At 37.7% G+C, this 21,258-nt stretch overlaps 1 protein-coding gene across 9 annotated transcripts in view; it reads right to left on the bottom strand.

Annotated features, from left to right (window-relative positions):
* Positions 1-21,258, bottom strand: part of LOC123551704 (uncharacterized) — a 60,926-nt gene continuing 39,668 nt past the window's right edge. For 7 of the 9 annotated variants that reach the window (XM_045340819.2, XM_045340814.2, XM_053541187.1 and 4 more), the window contains 2 exons: positions 19,126-19,161; positions 1-3,321 (listed from right to left, as the gene is read on the bottom strand). In XM_045340819.2, the coding sequence (XP_045196754.2) occupies positions 977-3,321; positions 19,126-19,161 (2,381 nt within the window). In that variant the 3' untranslated portion in view covers positions 1-976. The remainder of the gene's footprint in view (positions 3,322-19,125; positions 19,162-21,258) is intronic. The other 2 variants (XM_053541184.1, XM_053541185.1) reach the window with 2 other exon arrangements.

The following is a 21,258-nucleotide window of genomic DNA, read 5'->3' as shown; positions in this document are numbered from 1 at the left end:
TATAATTATGTTTTTTATTCTATGTTTGTGACTCAAGATCTGGTCATACAATAGAATTTAAAACAGTTCAGTCATATTAAATTTCTTAAGCTCTACAAGACACACAATTCCATAGAAGCAGTCGCTACTATTACTTTATACATGAAACAGAAATTGAGAATTTTACACCCTGAAAGATATGTGCGTTTGTGTGACCACGATAAACCAGCTTTGATCTTAGCATTTTAAATGCTTCATCTGTATCGTGCACCTGTTAAAAAAACTTACGAAAAAATCTGAGCTTGATCGAAACCATTTGAAAATACACTGCCTTCTTCGCTTCTGCTTGACCATGATAAACCAGCTTTGACTTTTCACGTTTTAAATGCCTGAAGTCATTGTGTGCACATATAAATCACGTATATATAATTATCAGCATCGTCAAAACTATTTGTCAATGCACCGCCTACTTCATTTTGAATATATCTAAACAGAGATAATAATTAACCACGAATTATTCCAATGTACATGGCTTTGTTCATGTAACTGAATACAAATCTCATATAAAAATCATATTTTGCCTTTGTAACAGCCGCGATGGTGATTAAATCAACTAAAACATCAGATAATTCCACCGCAATAGCCATAATTTCTGCATGTTCCTATATTCTTCCACTATCATATTGTCATCATTATCGAGATCGAGACGATTCATAAAATGTTTTACCATGCATATTGTACAGATTAGCACTGTACGTTACAAACCTTTATGAATGAACCAAAGTTGCCAGACCTAATGTTGTTGAGTCAAATATCACCTGCGAGGTCTTGTACCAAGTAAGCGGGACCAATACGACGTAGATCCCGACCTGCAGTAGTTCATAGTTTCGTTTTAGTTATTTTTGTAAGATGTTTGCCTAGGATTCCAACTGTACCTTGTATTTTACATACAAGTGTTACAACTATATAAGTCTAATCTATATGAGCCTTACTGCCATCAGATATTATCAATCAAATTTTTTACAACGTCCAACTTGACTGTGTTCGGTGGTAGTTTGTCAATTGCGTCCACCAAAACATCTAACGTAGCTTCATCCTTCTTTTCCTGGTTCCAAGTCTGAAGCATTTCATAAATTCTCATAGCCGTTCTCTGAATGTCCATCTCTATATGTTGTATAGCTACTTCATCAACTTCTAGTAGCAGTCCAAATAGTTTCCATTCAGATCCTATGGCGGAAGACAACAAAACAAATTCTTGCTGTGATAACCTACGTCGTGGTACTACTTTGTTAGTAATCTTATACAGAAACCATTCTTGCAATATACGGTCAATATGAAGGCTTTCATGTGCCAAATTGTCAGGACAGCACACCTTTTTCACGGACTGGCTTTTCAACATTTCAAGGTCATGAGTTGCTTTACTTCCTTTACATTTGTGAAGACTGTGTTGGCACCTTACAGCAATCTTGAATGACTGGAGCTCAGAGACATCAGCGCTGTTAAGCTTTCTGAATTCATTCTTGATAACGTTTTCAACAAATCGACGAAAGAAGTCTGGAACTTCGAAAGAGATCTTTTCTCCTGGGCACATGTGAACAACGAGCAATTCTATTGTATTTTTCACAAATACAATCATCCCTGCATAGCTCAGATTTAGTCTGTACACTCCTGCATTTTCAAACAGCAAATTGCATTCTTGAAAGTCAACCACAGACCAAGTCCCTACCGCTGCACCCGTAATCCTTTGAAATACTGTTTGCACCACTGCTTCATTGTCAAATTCAAAAACAAGAGAAACTGAAGTACAGTTTCGCCCTTCCAAGAATGCTTCTATCTCGTTGTGCCTTGATTTTCTCAAGAAACTCGGTACTATGAAGTAACCAAGAGTTGAAACGTTTTCAGATTTTTCATCTAACTTCAGTGCTTCAGCAATGATCTTATGTCTTTTCAAAATGGCAATAAGAACATCTCTCCATTTGACAAATCGATTTTCAGCATCGTGTCCCCAAACAGCCTTCAGGAGGTCTGGCTCCAGAATTGCGTGCACAGTAAGCTTTTTCCATAACGGTCTCAGGTTTCTATCGCATTTGCAAAATCTACCGGATGTAATGATGCATTTAAAAGCATCAACGATAAATATCGGATTTACAACGACATACTCTGTTAGTTCGCCTTCATCAAAATAGATAAATGTGCCTCTTGCATGGTGGAACTTCAGAAAAGACTTTACCTGATTTGCTGAACCTATCGGCTGGTCCATTACTTTGTCTATTTCTATCACCTCCTGAAAAGTTATGATGTTTTCGTTGTTTCTTTGTTTCAATTCAAGTTCCAGAGGTATCCAGCAAGCAGGTATCACTTGCTTATTTTGTCTTCCTATCTTTATTATTGTCTCTCTAAGACGATCTACTTGGTCATCAGTCGGATCCTTTCCTGCAACTGCAAAACACTCAGGGTAGATATGATTTCCTAATTTACGACCATCAAACATTTCCCTGATACTTTCGAAATATTCATCAGCCTCTTTTTCATCTTTAATTTGATCTTTATGTGTTCCGACCAAAATGACCTGTGGATGTGTAGCATCTTTGTTCCCGACATAAGAATGAACTGAAGTAATCCAAAACTCAATATAATCCTTCATAGATTTCACTAAAGGATGTGTACCACCAGGGTAGTCCTCATCGATTACTGGGGAATCAAGCCCTTTATGCAGATCAAACACCAATAAATAAACTGCATCTCTTGAATGGAAGAGTTGGTGCGTAGCATAGAATACAAACTGTCCGCCAAAGTCCCACAATGATACCTTTTGCGTCTTTTCATCTTTAGTTAAATGTAACTCCTGTTTTAACTTCTGAAAGAGTTTAATATCAATACTTGTCTTAGATGGTAAATGATTTGATTCACTTTCATTTTGGGATAAAGGTAAAGAATCATTGCTCATTGTACCTAATGTTTCAATATCTGCAGAGGGATTAATTTCTGATACTTTCTCATTATCAGAACCTAAGGATGACAAATTTTCTGAAACATTAATCATTGCAAGTCTTTTCAAGCTTTCGTACTGTAAATTTTCATCTTGCCGACTTTCCCATACAGCTCCATTTTGCGTACAAGCAACATTGTGGATATCTATGCCGTTTGTACTGTCTATTCCATCAACATCTTGTGCTAATAATCTTCTTGCCAACGTAGTTTTCCCTTGTCCATAACATCCTATTATCATTAATTTGATTGTCTTATCTTCTTCTTTACCCTCTTTGATAGCAATCTCATACTGCTTCTGTGTTAAGACGTCAAGATCTAAATCACTTTGTTCCGAATCTGAAATATCCAAGCCTGAAAAATCAAGAGAATGCTATAAGTCCAGCGGTTTTTATTCCAGTACATTAAGTTATCAAGAAGGTTTATATTACATACTTTTAATATTTCATTCTAAATTGTATAATATATGGGTTTAAGTCAAGTTGGGAAGATCAAATGTTGAAATTAATACAACTAAAATTTGTTGAAGATCCTTCAAACAGTTTGTGTGCTTAATGGAGTCTTTAGAGGTGTTTTCTTTTGGCGCATAATCATTTTTGAAAGTGTTCTGTTCATTTATTGAAGCTTGAAAAAAATCTAAATAATCAAAATGTCATAATGCCTGAACCTGGCAAAAATATACCTCTATTCATAATGCAGGTAATATCATCCACATCTATTAAAGGTAAAAGTACTGTACGAGAGTTCTTATTCTTACATACATATGTACTTTCGAAATTTTCAAACTAACACTCGCAAAAATGGGTGATAAATTAAAGAGTATATTTAATCATTCATAAAGGAGCATAAAAAACAAAGAGGGCCATGATGTCCCTGGACCGCTCACCTGAGTAATATTGCCTACATGGACATGCATTTCGTGTGATGTTCAGAAATGTCCATTCTATAGAATTTTCAATTTTTTGACACTTTCAGGGTCAATTAACTCTGGCTCCCATGTTAGAATATGGCTGGTTCAAGAAAGGAACCAAGATCTTAAATTTGGTTAAAATCTAATCATAAATAAAGCTGCTGTTGTGCAGACAAGACCGAAACAGCCAATGTTTAGCTCTTTCAGGGGCCCTTAGTCTGGACCCTTTTGTGGAATAGGATTGGTTAAAGAAAGTAACCGAGATCTTATAGTGATACAAATTGTGTGCAAGTTTGGTTTAAACCCAATCATAAATGAAACTGCTATTGTGCAGACAAGACCAAAATAACCAATTTTTGGCCCTTTCAGGGGCCATAACTCTAAAACCATGGTGGAATATGGCTGGTTCAAGGAAAGGGCCGAGATCTTAGGGTTATAGTTGTGTGCAAGTTTGGTTAAACCAAATCAAAAGTGAACCACTATCATACAGAGAAGACCAAAACTAGAAAATGCTTGCCGTTTCAGGTGCCATTACTCTGGAACCCATGGTGGGATATGGCTGATTGAAACTACAGCTAAACTAAAGGTGATGAATGTACCCCCTGCATGCACTGACACAGTACATTGCAATTTGACGCACACAAGATTGCATAATTATGTGGACTGTATGTATATAGACTGTATGTATACAGTATAGTAACAAAAAACAAAATCCCATAACTAAGCAGAATATTTATCTAAAAGAACATAACATGCACCATGCACAACTAGGGTTGGTACTGATCACTTGTGTGAAGTTTCATTAAATTGTGTGCAAGGGTTCGAAAGATTAGGCGCGCACAAGACTGCATATGCAGACTGTATGTACATAGTATGTTAACAAGAAACAAAGTCCCATAACTCTGCAATTTTTGTCGTTGAAAGAACCTAACATGCCTATGCACAACTACTGTTGTTACTGATCACTTGTGTGAAGTTTCATTAAATTGTGTCAAGGGGATGAGGAGAGATGGTGCACACAAGATTGTGTCTTTGTTTATAGTTTAGTAACAAAAAACAAAGTCCCGTAACTCTGCAATTTTTTTTTCTGAAAGAACCTAAAATGCCCCATGCACAACTACTGTTGTTACTGATCACATGTGTGAAGTTTCATTAAATTGTGTCAAGTGGATGAGGAGAGATGGTGCGCACAAGATTGTGTCTATGTACATGTATATAGTATAGTAACAAAAAACAAAGTCCCATAACTCTGCAAGTTTTATTTTCTGAAAGAACCTAACATGCCCCATGCACAATTACTGATCACTTGTGTGAAGTTTCATTAAACTGTGTCAAGGGGATGAGGAGAGATGGTGCAAACAAGACTGTGTCTACAGACAGACAGACAGACGGACGGACCGACGGACTGATGACAGATGAAGGGTGATCACAAAAGCTCACCCTGTCACTATGTGACAGGTGAGCTAAAAAGGTGAGTCCATTGCATTTCATTTGATGAAATTGTAGCGTGACAGACTTCTGGCACAATTCCTGGTTAGGTTTCAGTACGGGATTCGTTTCAGCTCAGAGATCCATAACAGCATATAAACATCTCTGAGCTGAATTTTTTTAGCTACATCTAAGAATGCCTCAAATCTACCAGCTAAGTATCCAAAGGTTACAAACATGTACATTTAACACATTATTTGTGCTTTTTCAAAATAATTGATCTGTACAGTCCCTATAGCAAGATATAAAGAGTAATGATACATATTCAACCATAAAAGCGTCGGCTAAGAAAAATAAAAAATTAAAATTAAAATTAAAATGTCACCCCTCGCCCCAATTTAGGAAAAAATTTGGAAAAAAATCTAGCAATTAATTTATAATGGCCTAATGAGAATAGATTGAAACTTCACACAACTGTCCGTTGTCACGAATTGATATGCATTTTACAGGTTTCGCAATTTTACAAAATTATCCCCCTTTTTCAACTTTTATGTTCATTCAACTGACAAGGCTGTTGTTTAGTCGAGCGTTGCTGTCCTCCGACAGCTCCTTTTATTATTATATATGATTAACAAACATTTTGATTTTAATTAAAAATACCAAAATTACGTTATTTTTTTTTACTTTTACAGTAATCACACAATTCTTATAAAGTAGACTGATTTTCCAATTACGATAGCTCTTATTTCTTGGAACCATACTGTGTTAGCCATTAGGCCCCCTTCCTCACCCCAGCTGTGCTTTTGAAGACAGAAATTCCTTGACCAACTGGCAAGATCTAGGCCATTTTATCGCTACGCGTTGCTAGGTTTTTCATTTACTTCAGCAATATATCGCATTATTAGTTGCTATGGAACTGACGTCATGCCGACCTGATCATGGGCTGTGATGTTTCATTCCAATTAAACAGATTATGATACTTTATTCATATAATTAATTTTATTATCACCGGCACCATAACACACCTTAACAGTGTAAACATGTTTGACCTAGTGATTTCATGGAAAAAATATTCTGACCAATTATCATTAAAATTGGAGCAAAAATCTTGAGTATAAATAAGTATTTTCTTTGATTCGACCTGTGACCTAATATTTGACCCCAAGTACGAGACCCATATTCGAACTTGACCTAGATTTCATCAAGACTATCATATTTTGGCCGCAGATGACCCACTTTCAAACTCAGCCTAGATTTCATCAAGGTAATCATTCTGACCAAAATTCATGAAGATTAATTGAAAAATACAGCCTCTACCGCATGCATAAGGTTTTTCTTTGATTTGACCTAGTGACCTAGTTTTTGAACCCATATGACCCATTTCTGAACTCGGCCTAGATTTCATCAAGGTAATCATTCTGACCAAAATTCATGAAGATTAATTGAAAAATACAGCCTCTATCGCTTACACAAGGTTTTTCTTTGATTTGATCTAGTGACCTAGTTTTTGACCGCAGATGATCCACTTTCGAACTAGGCCTAGATTTCATCAAGGTAATCATTCTGACCAAATTTCATGAAGATCAGTTGAAAAATACAGTCTCTATCAAATACACAAGGTTTTTCTTTGATTTGACCTAGTGACCTAGTTTTTCACCCCAGATGACCCATTTTCAAACTCGGCCTAGACTTCATCAAGGTAATCATTCTGACCAATTTTCATGAAGATCAGTTGAAAAATACAGCCTCTATCGCATACAAAAGCTAAATGTTGACAGACAGACGACGGACATCGAGCGATCAGAAAAACTCAGAGCATTTGAGCTAAAAATAGGGGCGGAGCCAGACAAAAATAGGAGTCGCGCAAGTTCATATCATGATAAAGATTCATGCAAGGTTTCATCAATTTATATCAAATACTTTTTAAGCTAGGCGCGTCACGATCTTCGGATGGACGCACAGATGCACGGACAAGAGCAAATCTATATGCCCCCACCACTCATGGGTGGGTGGGAAGCCCACAAAAAGCGCATGTCTCCTCCAATGCATAGTCATATATGCAAGACGTCAATAGGAGACAAGAGCGAAAGTCAAAGAGACACTGATTGTTGACTACAATAGGGATCACCTACTTGATATGTCCTATCATCCCACTAAGTTTCAACATTCTGGGCTTAGTGGTTCTCAAGTTATTAATTGGATACGGTTGTCCAAGTTCCAGCCCCTGTGACCTTGACCTTTAACAGGATGACCCCAAAATCATTAGGGCCCGCCCGCTTAGCTCAGTAGGTAACAGCGTCGGTCTACGGATCGCAGGTTCGATCCTCGGGCGGAGCGTATGTTCTCCGTGACTATTTGATAAACGACATTGTGTCTGAAATCAATAGTCCTCCACTCCTGATGATTCATGTGGGGAAATTGGCAGCTACTTGCGGAGAACAGGTTTGTACTGGTACAGAATCCAGGAACACTGGTTAGGTTAACTGCCCGCCGTTATATGACTGAAATACTGTTGAAAAACGACGTTAAACCCAAAACAAACAAAAAACAAATCCAAAATCATTAGGGGGTTATCTATTCTGCATGTACAATCCTCCTAAATTAAGTTTCAACAGTCTGGGTCAAGTGGTTCTAAAGTTATTGATTTTTTCTATGTTCAGCCCCCTGTGACCTTAACCTTTGATGAAGTGACCCAATAAAAAAACAAAAGAGGTCACCTACTCTGTAATTCCTATCTCCCTATGAAGTTTGAAGGTTCTAGGTCAAATGGTTCTCAAGTTATAAACCGGTTTGGATTTCCATTATCTATCCACTTCGACCTTGACCTTTAATAGAGTGACCCCAAAATCAATAGGGGTCATCTACTCTGCATGTCGGATCATCCTATCAAGTTTCAACATTCTGAGTCAAGTGGTTCTCAAGTTACTGACCGGACATGGTCTTCCATGTTCAGTCCCCCTGTGACCTTGGCTTTTAACGGAGTGAACCCAAAATCAATAGGGACATCTACTCTGCATGTCCAATCATCCTCTGAGGTTTCAACTTTCTGGGTCAAGTGGTTCTCCAGTTATTGATTGGAAATGGTTTTTCATGTTCAGGCCCCTGTGATCTTGACCTTTAATAGAGTGAGCCCAAAATCAACAAGGTTTATCTACTCTGCTTTACCAATCATCCTATGAAGTTTCAACATTCTGGGTCAAGTGGTTCTCAAGTTACTGATCGGAAATTACTTTCCATGTTCAGGCCCCTGTGACCTTGACCTTTAATAGAGTGACCCCAAAATCAATAGGTGTCATCTATTCTGCGTGACCAATCATCCTATCAAGTTTCAACATTCTGAGTCAATTGGTTCTTAAGTTACAGACCGGAAATGGTTTTTGTTGTTCAGGCCCCTGTGACCTTGACCTTTAACACAGTGACCCCAAAATCAATAGGGGTCACCTACTCTGCATGACCAATTATCAAATGAAGTTTCAACATTCTGGGTCAAGGGGTTGTCAAGTTTTTGATTGGAAATGGTTTTCCATGTCCAGGCCCCTGTGACTTTGACCTTTGACGGAATGAACCCAAAAGCAATAGGGGTCATTTACTCCATAAGCACTGTAACCCATATGAAGCTTGAAGATTCTAGATCAAATGGTTCTCCAGTTATTGATTGGAAATGAAGTGTGACGTACGTATGGACAGACGGACAGGGCAAAAACAGTTGGGGGAGATATAACAAGAGCTGCCAGAGGACGGCAACGCTCGACCTTTCAACAGCTTTGTCAACTGAATTAATACGAAAGCTGTAAAAGGGGCTCAAAGTTGTAAAAATGCAATACTGAGTTAATATGTAACCTGTAGAATGCATGTTAGCTCATCACACCAGACCAGTTTGTGATGTTTCAATCCATTCCAGTAAGTTGGTACTGAGCTACTAGCTTACATATATAACTAGCCAAATAAGAAGCTGCGTTCAATAAACACTTGATGCCCCCGGTGGCATCCTTGTCGATACAAAGCAACCTAAGTCCAAAACGAGGCCATGTTCAAGGTCAAGGTTAAACTGAGGTCAGGTTATGTCTGAAGATGAGGAATGGTCACAGGTTACATCAGCATTAGTATCAAGTCATTCTAGTAAGGGGTATTGATGCTAGACGAAACGGTCCCATCTGGTTAACCTCGTACAGACAGACGGACGGACGAATGAACGGACGGACGGACAGGACAATCACTATAGTATATGCCTCCCGCATCAGAATTGCTATATTGGAAAAGGTACTGAGCTACCAGTTTAGTTAAAAGAGGGTCATTGACCCTTAAACGCTCACCTGTTTACAAGGCTTCAAGAGTGTTTAAGTACAAAGTTAGGTTTCTTCTATGTTATCCTATATTGTAATATGCCACACACATTTTAAACCTAGGGCAATAATTTGAATTATTACGATAGAAATTACAAATCTGATATCATACGCGAATTTCAAGGCTCCAGCTATTGTTGATTCAGAGAAGAAGACTTCAAAGTTTCTTATATAAAAGCCTATAGTAAATAAATATCAGACAGAGGGGCGTGGCCATTTTTTTTATCTTAGAGCAATAATTTGGACAAGTTTGGTGGAGATCAAACCTTTATATCATAATGGCCCTTTATCGCTCACCTGTTATCATTGCACTTGAGGACAAGAAGGTCCTCAGTAGAATATCAAAGTCCAAAGGACAGGAACAACAAAGAGAAGAAATTTAACCAAAAAGAAAAAAAATTCTTACAAGGTACAGATATGTCAAAATACACCTAAAAATTGGAGATACCATCCATGTTGTACCACAGAAAAGTGGTCTCGGTTTTTCCCTACGGCCAATAATAAAAAAGTTACTAAAAATAAGCTATTTATAGTAACGTAAAAGGGAAGTAATTAAAAAAAAATTATTGTAAGTGAACAAAAGAAGGATCTGCCAAATAAATCTGTTGACATAAATGAAATTTCAGATCAGTATCTTCATTAGTTACGGAGATATACCCATTTTAATTTGAAATAAAGGGAGGTAATTTGACATAAAATAAGTCCATAGTTATCTACCCTGATTGGCTCAGTCCAACTAATGACAATAATGAAATTTCAAATAAGTCCTATAAGTACTTACTGATATAAATCCATTTTGATTACAATCAGGGGAGGTAATCAGATATAAAATAACTCTGGAACCTACGATTGGTTCTGATTTGTCATGGAATCCAAGATTTATTGTTGTTGAAGATATTTTGGAAGTTTGTATCAAATAAAACCATAAATGAAGTATCTTTATGGCTGCAAAAGCCAAAATAGCCAATTTTGGACTTTTAAGGGGCCATAACTCTGGAACCCATGATGGAATCTGGCCAGTTCAAGAAAGGAACCAAGATCTTGTGGTAATACAAGTTGTGTGCAAGTTTGGTTAAAATCAAATCATAAATGAAGCTGCTATTGTGCAGACAAGGTCAAAATAGCTAATTTTGGCCCTTTCAGGGGCCATAACTCTGGAACCCATTGTGGGATCTGGCCAGATCAAGAAAGGAACCGAGATCTTATGGTGACACAAGTTTTGTGCAAGTTTGATTAAATTCAAATCATAAATGAAGCTGCTATTGTGCAGACAAGGTCAAAATAGCTAATTATGGCCTTTTCAGGGGCCATCACTCTGGAACCCATAATGGAATTTCGCCAGTTCAAGAAAGGAACCAAGATCTTATGGTGATACAAGTTGTGTGCAAGTTTGGTTAAAATAAAATCATAAATGAAGCTGCTATTGTGCAGACAAGGTTAAAATAGCTAATTCTGGCCCTTTCAGGGGCCATAACTCTGGAACCCATATTGGAATATGGCCAGTTCAAGAAAGGAACCAAGATCTCGTGGTGATACAAGTTGTGTGTCAGTTTGGTAAAAATCAAGTTATAAATAAAGCTGCTATTGTGCAGACAAGGTCAAAATAGCTAATTTTGGCCCTTTCAGGGGCCATAACTCCGGAACCCATAATGGGATCTGGCCAGTTCAAGAAAGGAACCGAGATCATATGGTGATACAAGTTGTGTGCAAGTTTGGTTAAAATAAAATCATAAATGAAACCACTATCGTGCAGACAAGAAATTGCTGACGCACGCACAGATGGACGGACTGACGACGGGTGATCACAAAAGCTCACCTTGTCACTATGTGACAGGTGAGCTAAAAATGGTCACTAGGTCAATGTCAAGCTCAATTTTTTTTTCAGTGCACAAAACTATGCATGTGGTCCAAATTTGAAGGCTGCAGCTACAGAAATCAGGAAGTAGGTCACTAGGTCAAGGTCAAGGTCAACTCATGTCAAGGTTCATCTTGCCACTCAAAACCATACATGTGGTCAAAATTTAAATGTTGTAGGTTATTAACAAGAAGATTTTAAAAGCTTTTCCCTATATAAGTCTATATGAACCATGTGACCCCCAGGGTGGGGCCATATTTGAACCTAGGGGGATAATTTGAACAAACTTGGTAGAGAATCACTAGGTGATGCTACATTACAAATATCAAAGCCCTAGTCTTTGTGGTTTGAACAAGAAGATTTTCAAAGTTTTTCCCTATATAAGTCTATGTAAACCATGCGACCCCAGGGGTTTGGGCCATATTTGACCCTAGGGGGATAATTTGAACAATCTTTGTAGAAGCCCATTAGATGATGTCACATACAAAATATCCAAGCCCTAGGCCCTGTGGTTTTGGACAAAAGGTTTTTCAAAGTTTTTCCCTATATAAGTCTATATAAACAATGTGACCCCGGGGCGGGGCCATATTAGACCCCAGGGCAATAATTTGAATCATCTTGGTAGAGGACCACTAGATGATGCTTCATACTAAATATCAAAGCCCTAGGCTCTTTGGTTTTAGACAAGAAGATCAAAACCGTTTTAACTGTTCCTGGCCAATGTGACCTTGACCTTTGACCTAATGACCTCAAAAATCAATAGGGGTCATCTGCTGATCATGACCAACCTAATTATCAATTTTCCTGACACTAGGCCTAAGCGTTCTTGAGTTACTGCCTGGAAACCATTTTACTGTTTCTGGTCAATGTGACCTTGACCTTTGAAATACTGACCTCACAAATCAATAGGGGTCATCTGCTGGTCATGACCAACCTTCCTATCAACTTTTGTGACCCTAGGCCTATGCATTCTTGAGTTATCATCCGGAAACCGTTTAACTGTTCAGGGTCACTGTGACCTTGACCTTTAACATATTGACCTCAAAATCAATAGGGGTCATCTGCTGGTAATGACCAACCTCCCTATCAACTTTCATGATCCTAGGCCCAAGCGTTCTTGAGTTATCATCCGGAAACCATTTTACTATTCAGGGTCACTGTGACCTTGACCTTTGACATACAGACCTCAAAATCAATAGGGGTCATCTGCTGGTGATGACCAACTTCCCTATCAACTTTCATGATCCTAGGCCCAAGCGTTCTTGAGTTATCATCCGGAAACGGATTGATCTACATTCCGACCGCCCGACATCTGCAAAACAATATACCCCACCTTCTTCCAAGGGGGGCATAAAAAGTCTTGGTAGAGGACCACAAGGCACTGCTCATACCAAATATCAAAGGCGTAGGTCTTGTGGTGTCAGACAAGATTTTTTGAAAGTTTTTTCCTGTATATAAGTCTATGTAAAACTTAGGACCTTCTGGTGGTGGTGTGTGTGTGTTCGGGTTTAACGTCTTTCTCAACAATTTTTCAGTCATATGAACGACGGTGTCTACTTGTAGCTGTGAGCACAATGCCCAACTTTACAGAGCTGCCTCACTGGAATACCACGCCGTAGACACATGACATGATATCCCACCCAGTCACATTATACCGACACCGGGCTGACCAGTCCTAGTAATATCCTCTGAAGGCTGAGCGCCAAGCGAGGAAGCTCATAGTACCATTTTTTACGTCTTTGGTATGACACGGCCAGAGATCAAACCAACTACCTCCCGCACTCAGGAGCATAAAAGCCGTTAAGTTACTTTGTTACGCCGGCGGGGAGAGCCTGCTAGTCCCTGGGAAAAGTTGTACACTTAGGTTAGTTGTACATCATTTCTCATTCATATAATTTTGGTAGTTGTAGGAGGTATTGTAGCCAGGATAGGGCAAAGTAGGAGGCAAGGCAGTAGTACAGTCAAACATCACACTTATTCTCATCAAAAGCAACATCTTTAGCATACATCATTCATGGTAGTCATTCATATAATATATACATACAAGGGTCTATGTATACATAAACAGATATATCCGGAAACCACTCCTGTTATGGAGACTGCCTACTTCTTTGACATATTTTTATATTTTATTGTAGAGGATAAGGACCTTAATATACATTTATTTATAGTGGACTAGTATATATATAAAATATCTGGATACTACCTCTCCAGATGGAGAATTTCTATGAGACATTGTAAATAGAGTTTGCGTCTCTAAACGGACAATACATTTCACAAAGATCATACAAAATCTGGGCTATTTATAAGAAAAGGACACATGACCCTTGAAATCAGAATGTGACATCTCCAGATGACGGCAAATAGGTACTTGGGGTATATCCAGATGACGTCACAATGTATCCATTTTAACTCGATTCACTTCGGAACAGTTGCAGATGATTCCTTAACGGAGGTAAGTAGAACCCAGAAATTGGGGGATATTAGAGTAATTTGGAAGTTTTTAGTGATTATGGAATAACAAAAGGATGACAGGTATATTTAAGAATTGAAATATAAAGTACTATAAATTAAGGTATTAATGTAAGAGACCAAAAGTTTCCAAATGTTTTGGGTATAGAAGTGGTTTCCACAGGAAGTAAAAATGTCACAGTATTCGGACAAAATGAACTTTGTTACAATATTAATAACTTTGGTAAAGGATCAACAGGCAATGCAACATGCCAAATATCAAAAGCCTTGGCCTTGCGATTTCAGACAGGAAAATTTGTAAAGCTTTTTTCCCCTATATAAGTCTATGAAAAATGGGGGCAGGGCCTCTTCATCACAGGGTAATAATTTGACGATGGACGGACCCCGGACGGTGAGCGATCTCAACAGCTCACTCTGAGCCTTTGGCAATATACACACAAAACAAAGTCATATGACCTTTGATCTCTAAGTGTGACCTTAACCTTGAAGCAAGCAATCCGGAACATGCACACTGCATGTTGTCTTGATGTGGTGAACATCTGTGCCAAGTTCCTTGCAATCCTTCACGCAGTTCAAGAGTTACAGAGCGTACACGAAACAAAGTCATTTGATCTTTGACCCCTAAGTGTGACCTTGACCTTGAAGCAAGCCATTCAGAACAAGTCTACAGAGCAGACACGAAGCAAAGTCATATGACCTTTGACCCCTAAAAGTGACCTTGACCTTGAAGCAAGTCATCCTGAAAATGCGCTCTGCATGTCGCCTTTATGTGGTAAACTTTTTTGCCAAGTTTCATTAAAATCCTTCATGCAGTTCAAGAGTTACAGAGCGTAAACGAAACAAAGTCATTTGATCTTTGACCCCTAAGTGTGACCTTGATCTTGAAGCATGGCCTTCAGAATATGGCTCTACAAGTCGTCTTGTTTTGTGAAAATCTGTGTCAAGTTCTTCGAAATCCTTGAAGGGGTTCAAGAGTTACAGAGTGGACACTAAATTGCTAACGGACAGATGATCGGACGGACACCGGAGATATAATATAATACGTCCCTTTGGACGTATATTAAGTCTATGTAAAACAAGTGAATGAAGTATTGCCATGCAATACAAAGTCCCCTACTGGAAGGCACCTAATTTTCTCTACTGCAGTATAACATAATGAACTGATATCTGTCAATGATGTATAAACAATACTGTATTACATATACAATATGTTATAACAACACACTTGGATTAAAATGTGCATATATAAAAACCCACAGTTGTTTTCATATTGAATTTTTTTGGCTGATTATAAAAATGTTATCATGTAAGTTATTTATAGTAACAACAAAGGGAAATTAATCTTTAAAAAAAAAAAAAAAAAAAAAAAAAAATCTATATAATATAAGTCCACAAGAAACCCTTTACCAGGTAGAGATAGGTCAAAATACACCTAAAAATTGGATGTAACATGCATGCTGTACCACAGAAAAGTGGTCTCGATTTTTCTCTACCGCCAGTAATAAAAAAGTTACAATAAAATCTATTTATAGTAATAACAAAGGGACGTAATTCTAAAAACAAGGGTGCCTCATGGTGGTGAACATTTGTTCCAAGTTACATCAAAATCCCTCCATGCATGAAGAAGAAATGTTCCGTACAAAGTCATTCTTGAATTTGACCTTTGACCTCTAAATATGACCTTGACCTTAGACCTAGGGACCTGGTTCTTGCGCATGACATGTTGTCTCATCCAGGGGAATATTTGTGCCAACTGATATCTAAATCCTGCTTTGCATGACAAAGTTATAGACCGGACAGGAAAAAAATCCTCTTGACCTTTAAGCTTGATCTCAAAGTGTGACCTTGACCTTTAAGCTAGGGTACTGGGTGTTGCGCATGACACGTCGTCTCATCATGGGAAACATTTGTGCCAAGTAATATTAAATCCCTTCATGGATGGCACAGTTATGGACGGGACAGGAAAAAAACTCTGTTGACCTTTGACCCCCAATTGTGACCTTGACCTTTGAGCTAGGGGTCCGGGATTTGTGCATGACACGTCGTCTCATCATGGGGAACACTTGTGCTAAGTGATATTAAAATCCCTTAATGAATGTCAGAGTTATGGACCGGACACGAAACAGACCCTGTTCATGCTATGTTAACATTTGACTGTTTAGTGTGACCTTGACCTTTGAGCTAGGGGTCTGAAAGTTGTGCATGACACATCGTCTTATTATGAGGTACATTTCTGCCAAGTAATATTAAAATCCCTTCATAGATGGGAGAGTTATGGACCGGACAGGAAAAAAGCCTTGTTGACCTTTGACCTCCAATTGTGACCTTGACCTTTAAGCTAGGGGTCCAGGTTTTGCGCATGACACGTCGTCTCCTCATGGGGAACATTTGTGCCAAGTAATATTAAAATCTCTTCATGGATGGGAGAGTTATGGACCGGACAGGAAAAAAGCCCTGTTGACCTTTGACCTCCAATTGTGACCTTGACCTTTGAGCTAGGGGTCCGGGATTTGCGCATGACACATCATCTCATCATGGGGAACATTTGTGCCAAGTAATACTAAAATCCCTTCAAGGATGGGAGAGTTGTGGACCGGACAGGAAAAAAGCCCTGTTGACCTTTGACCTCCAATTGTGACCTTGACCTTTGAGCTAGGGGTCCGGGTTTTGCGCATGACATGTCGTCTCATCATGGGGAACATTTGTGCCAAGTAATATTAAAATCCCTTCATGGATGACAGAGTTATGGACCGGACACGAAATTGCGGACGGACGGACGGACGGACGGAATGACGGAAAAGTGCATTCCTATAGTCCCCGAAACTGGTTTTCAACCAGTAGGGGACTAACAAGGGACCATCCGGGCGTGGTACTTCGTGCTCAGCTGAGCTAAAAAAATAGGGTAAGTTTTATTTCATTTTTTACAAATAAGGGGGTTTTTGCCTTTAAAGAATCAGTAAGTTGATTCCTAACATCACTGACTATATATTTAAGCATTTAGTGCAGTTTTGCAACTTTTTGTTAAAAAGTTTAAAAAATGATCTTAGGGCATAAAAACATTTAGGGACAGTCCAAAAATTAAGGGTAGGTCGGGATGTTGGAAACAAAACATTTTTAGGCCTTATTTTTTCTCTAAAATCAGTCAATCCGAACCATTTTGACAATCCATACTATGTTGAATTTAGATTAAATTATCTACCACAAAAGTATATTGATAATCCATCATTGACCAAGTTTCAAGCATTTATGACTAATAAAGATGAAAAATTGGTTAGGAATGAGGCAATGTATATAAACTATGCATTCGAAAAAAGTAAATGTTTAATGTCAGTTTTTTTGCTAAGGTCACACCAAATTAAAAAGTTGTTCATCGGATTTGTTGCTAGTATATTTTCAGAAACACAAAATTTGTTTTTTTCTGTTTTTTTTTTTTTTTTTTTTACTTGCTCTCGCCCCATTGAAAAAAAAAATCAAGGCAAAATGTTTTGGTGCGCTACCATTTACAGACGTAACAGTGTACAAATGCTTATAATTGCAGTCCCAGACTAATCTAAAATGTAATTTAATCACAACTAATACATTTCATCTGTAATATATCAGGGCACTTATATTTAGTTGTGTTAATGTTATTTCCCCTTAGGCAGTTATGCCATTTTCTTCCGATGTTTACCAAATTAATTTGCTACTAAAACCGGACTTATTTCATTGAAAATTGAATGAAAACACACACTCATTTATTTGATAACATCAATCTACATTATTTTGGTAAGGGTAAATAGTATCATACTGATGCATGTCACTTTTCTGTTTTCTGTTTTTTCTGTCAAAATGATCAGCATTTTTATGCGAAAGTGGGTGGGGTCGGGAATTTACACGATGAGTTGTGTTCAGATCAATTTCTAGCTTCAGTTTTTTCTTTCAGTCCTTGAGTAGAATGCACATTAATCACCATTTCAGACCTTAATTGAGACTTTGTTTCAACAAATTTAATCTGTTAAGAAAATTTAAAGTTGGAACATGAGGGAGCTGACTGTAAGACAGTATGCTTGACTTTTCTCAGTGCTTGACTCTGAATTAGAGCTTTGCCAGTAAAAGGGGCATAACAGCCAATGGCTTTGATGGTAACAGAGATATTGGACATTATATAAAACCAAAATATTATAAGTTAACAAGACCTTGTCAAACACGAAATGCCCTTCCCAACCCCCAGCCCTTGATGCATTCAGTTATTGCACAAGCAACAGAAATTATTTGGTCACTATGCACTGGATGATTGATGTACTGACCTAAAATCAATAATTATGGGTCATTGACCAATCATAAGTAAACTCTATATCAAATGTGATCTTAGACCAAAGCATTGTCCAGTTATGTGGCAAAAAAAGTTCTACTGTTCTGGTTCAATATGATCTTGACCTTTGACCTACTGGCCTCAAAATATATAGGAGTCATCTGCTGGTCATGACCAACCTCCCTATCAACTGACTTGTCATCCAGAAACCGATTGGTTTACGTACCGACCGGCATACCAACTGACCGACCAACATCTGCAAAACAATATATCCCACCTTCTTCGAAGAGTGGGCTTAAAAAGTGCCACAAATCTGTCAAAATTCGTATCAGTTACGGGGATTATTTCTTCTGGTGTAGACTTACCCAAAATGTTAAAATATCAAGAGTTTTAAGTTCAAATGGGGACATAATTTGACCAAAATGCATATCACAGTTATGGGACTTGATGCTATCTACTAGTATTATAACCCTGAAGGCACATGTGAGGTTTCAATTTAATATCTGCATTTGTTCTGCAGATAGTAACTTGCACTCAAAAGATTAACCAGAATTTTCTAAGTCAAAAAGGGGGCATAATTTGCCCAAAATACATGACAGAGTTATGGGACGACCCAGTGAGGCTGGTAACTGATTTAGAAAAATAAAACATAAGTTTCCAATATATATGCCTTTCAGTAATAACTTAAATTTAAACCAAAATGATGAGGTAAAATCCAAATAACTGAAGAAGCTTATCTGTTGCTCTGATATTAGCCTAGGATCTACAATTGTATTACTAGGCAAATATTAAAACACAATTTTATTAACATTATGTCATGTACTACTCAAATGCAAATTGAATACAACCATTTATCTACCTTTGTCCTCTTCAGGTGGCTTGTAACCATGTTTACCTGAAATCAGAATGGTTTAACAATGTTTAATTGAAATCAGAAACGGTTCACAATGTTTACCTAAAATCAGAATGTGTTAACTTACCATAAATCAGCATGGGTAACTAGAACTGTCACAGGAGTGACTTATACCCCCACCATACAGTCTTGTCACGGAAGAATGGCAACCATCAACCACAAGAATTTTCAAAAATACTTAGAATAATATGAAACGTAAAAAAACTTAATACTTAAAACAAATTTTTACTCGTCTTTGGAGTACTTCATCCTGGGCTTCCTTAGCACATATAAGTAATACCAGTATATGTGCCCAAGATGAGGGATGAGGTAAATATAAAAATCTGTAATATAAGAGATACACTAAAAATGAATACAAAAAAGTGTCTTACCGACACATGTTACTACAAAAAAATGTTCTTACTTAACAAGCTTTTCCTATGATTTGACCTAGTTACCTAGTTTTTGACCCCACCTGACCCAGATTCAAACTTGACCTATACAGCCTCAAGACTAACATTCTGACCAAGTTTCATTAAGATATGGTCAAAAATGTGGCCTCTACAGTGTAACTAGCATTTCCTTTGATCTGACCTGGTGACCTAGTTTTTGATCCCACATGACCCATACTCAAACTGGACCTTGAGATCATCAAGATTAACATTCTGTCCAAGTTTCATAAAGATACAATCATAAATGTGGCCTCTACAGTGTTAATAAGCTTTTCCTTTGATTTGACCTGGTGACCTAGTTTTTGATTTTGACCCCAGATGACCCAATATCAAACTTATCCAAGACTTTATTGAGGGTAACATTCTGACCAAGTTTCATTAAGACTGGGCCCAAATTGTGACCTCTAGTGTGTTAAAAAGCTTTTTCTTTGATTTGACCTGGAGACCTAGTTTTTGACCCCAGATGACCCAATATTGAACTCATCCAAGACTTTATTGAGGGTTACATTCTGACCAAGTTTCATTAAGATTGGGCCAAAAATGTGACCTCTAGAGTGTTAACAAGCTTTTCCTTTGATTTGACCTTGTGACCTAGTTTTTGACCCAAGATGACCCAATATCAAACTCATCCAAGATTTAATGAGGGTAACATTCTGACCAAGTTTCATTAAGATTGGCTTAAATCTGTGACCTCTAGAGTGTTAACAGTCAAATTGTTGACGCCGATGCTGACAACGGCTGACAACTGACGATGGACGATGGACACAGGGCAATCACAAAAGCTCACCTTTGAGCACTTTGTGCTCAGGTGAGCTAAAAAGTTAGAAAAATATCTAAAATATTGAAAATCTAAAAATAGAATTTCTAAAAATAGTCTAATTCATGGAATTTAAGGGGAAGTAACTCAGTACAAAAGTTTTAAAAAAGGTTACTTCCCTTTGGCTCTAAGCCAATCAGAATGATATAAAGTGAAAATGCATCAAAATTAGTCTTAAATTGTAAGTAAAAGGGGGCATAATTCATTAAAAATTGGTGTCAGAGTTATGCACCTTGTGTCACATGATGTGGGTGATAAGGTGGAATATCTATTTTAAGTTTGAATCAAATCCATATAGTGCTAATCTGTCATAAATTCAGTCAATATGTATCTTCACTGATTGTTCAAGTCCATCTGTTGACATAAATGAAATTTCAGATCAGTATCTTCATTAGTTACGGAGATATACCCATTTTAATTTGAAATAAAGGGAGGTAATTTGACATAAAATCAGTCCATAGTTATCTACCCTGATTGTCTCAGTCCAACTAATGACAATAATGAAATTTCAAATAAGTCCTAAAAGTACTTACTGATATTAATCCATTTTGATTACAATCAGGGGAGGTAATAAGATATAAAATAACTCTGGAACCTACGATTGGATCTGACAGGTTCGTCATGGAATCCAAGATTTATTGTTGTTGAAGATATTTTGGAAGTTTGTATCAAATCAAACCATAAATGAAGTCTCTATATGGCTGCAAAAGCCAAAATAGCCAATTTTAGACATTTAAGGGGCTATAACTCTGGAATCCATGATGGAATCTGGCCAGTTCAAGAAAGGAACAAAGACCATTTGGTGATACAAGTTGTGTGCAAGTTTGGTTA

Source organism: Mercenaria mercenaria, chromosome 4, assembly GCF_021730395.1.
Source record: "Mercenaria mercenaria strain notata chromosome 4, MADL_Memer_1, whole genome shotgun sequence".
Lineage (NCBI taxonomy): Eukaryota > Metazoa > Mollusca > Bivalvia > Venerida > Veneridae > Mercenaria > Mercenaria mercenaria.
Note: the sequence above shows the minus strand (reverse complement) of the source record. Positions and strands in the feature narration are given on the sequence as shown.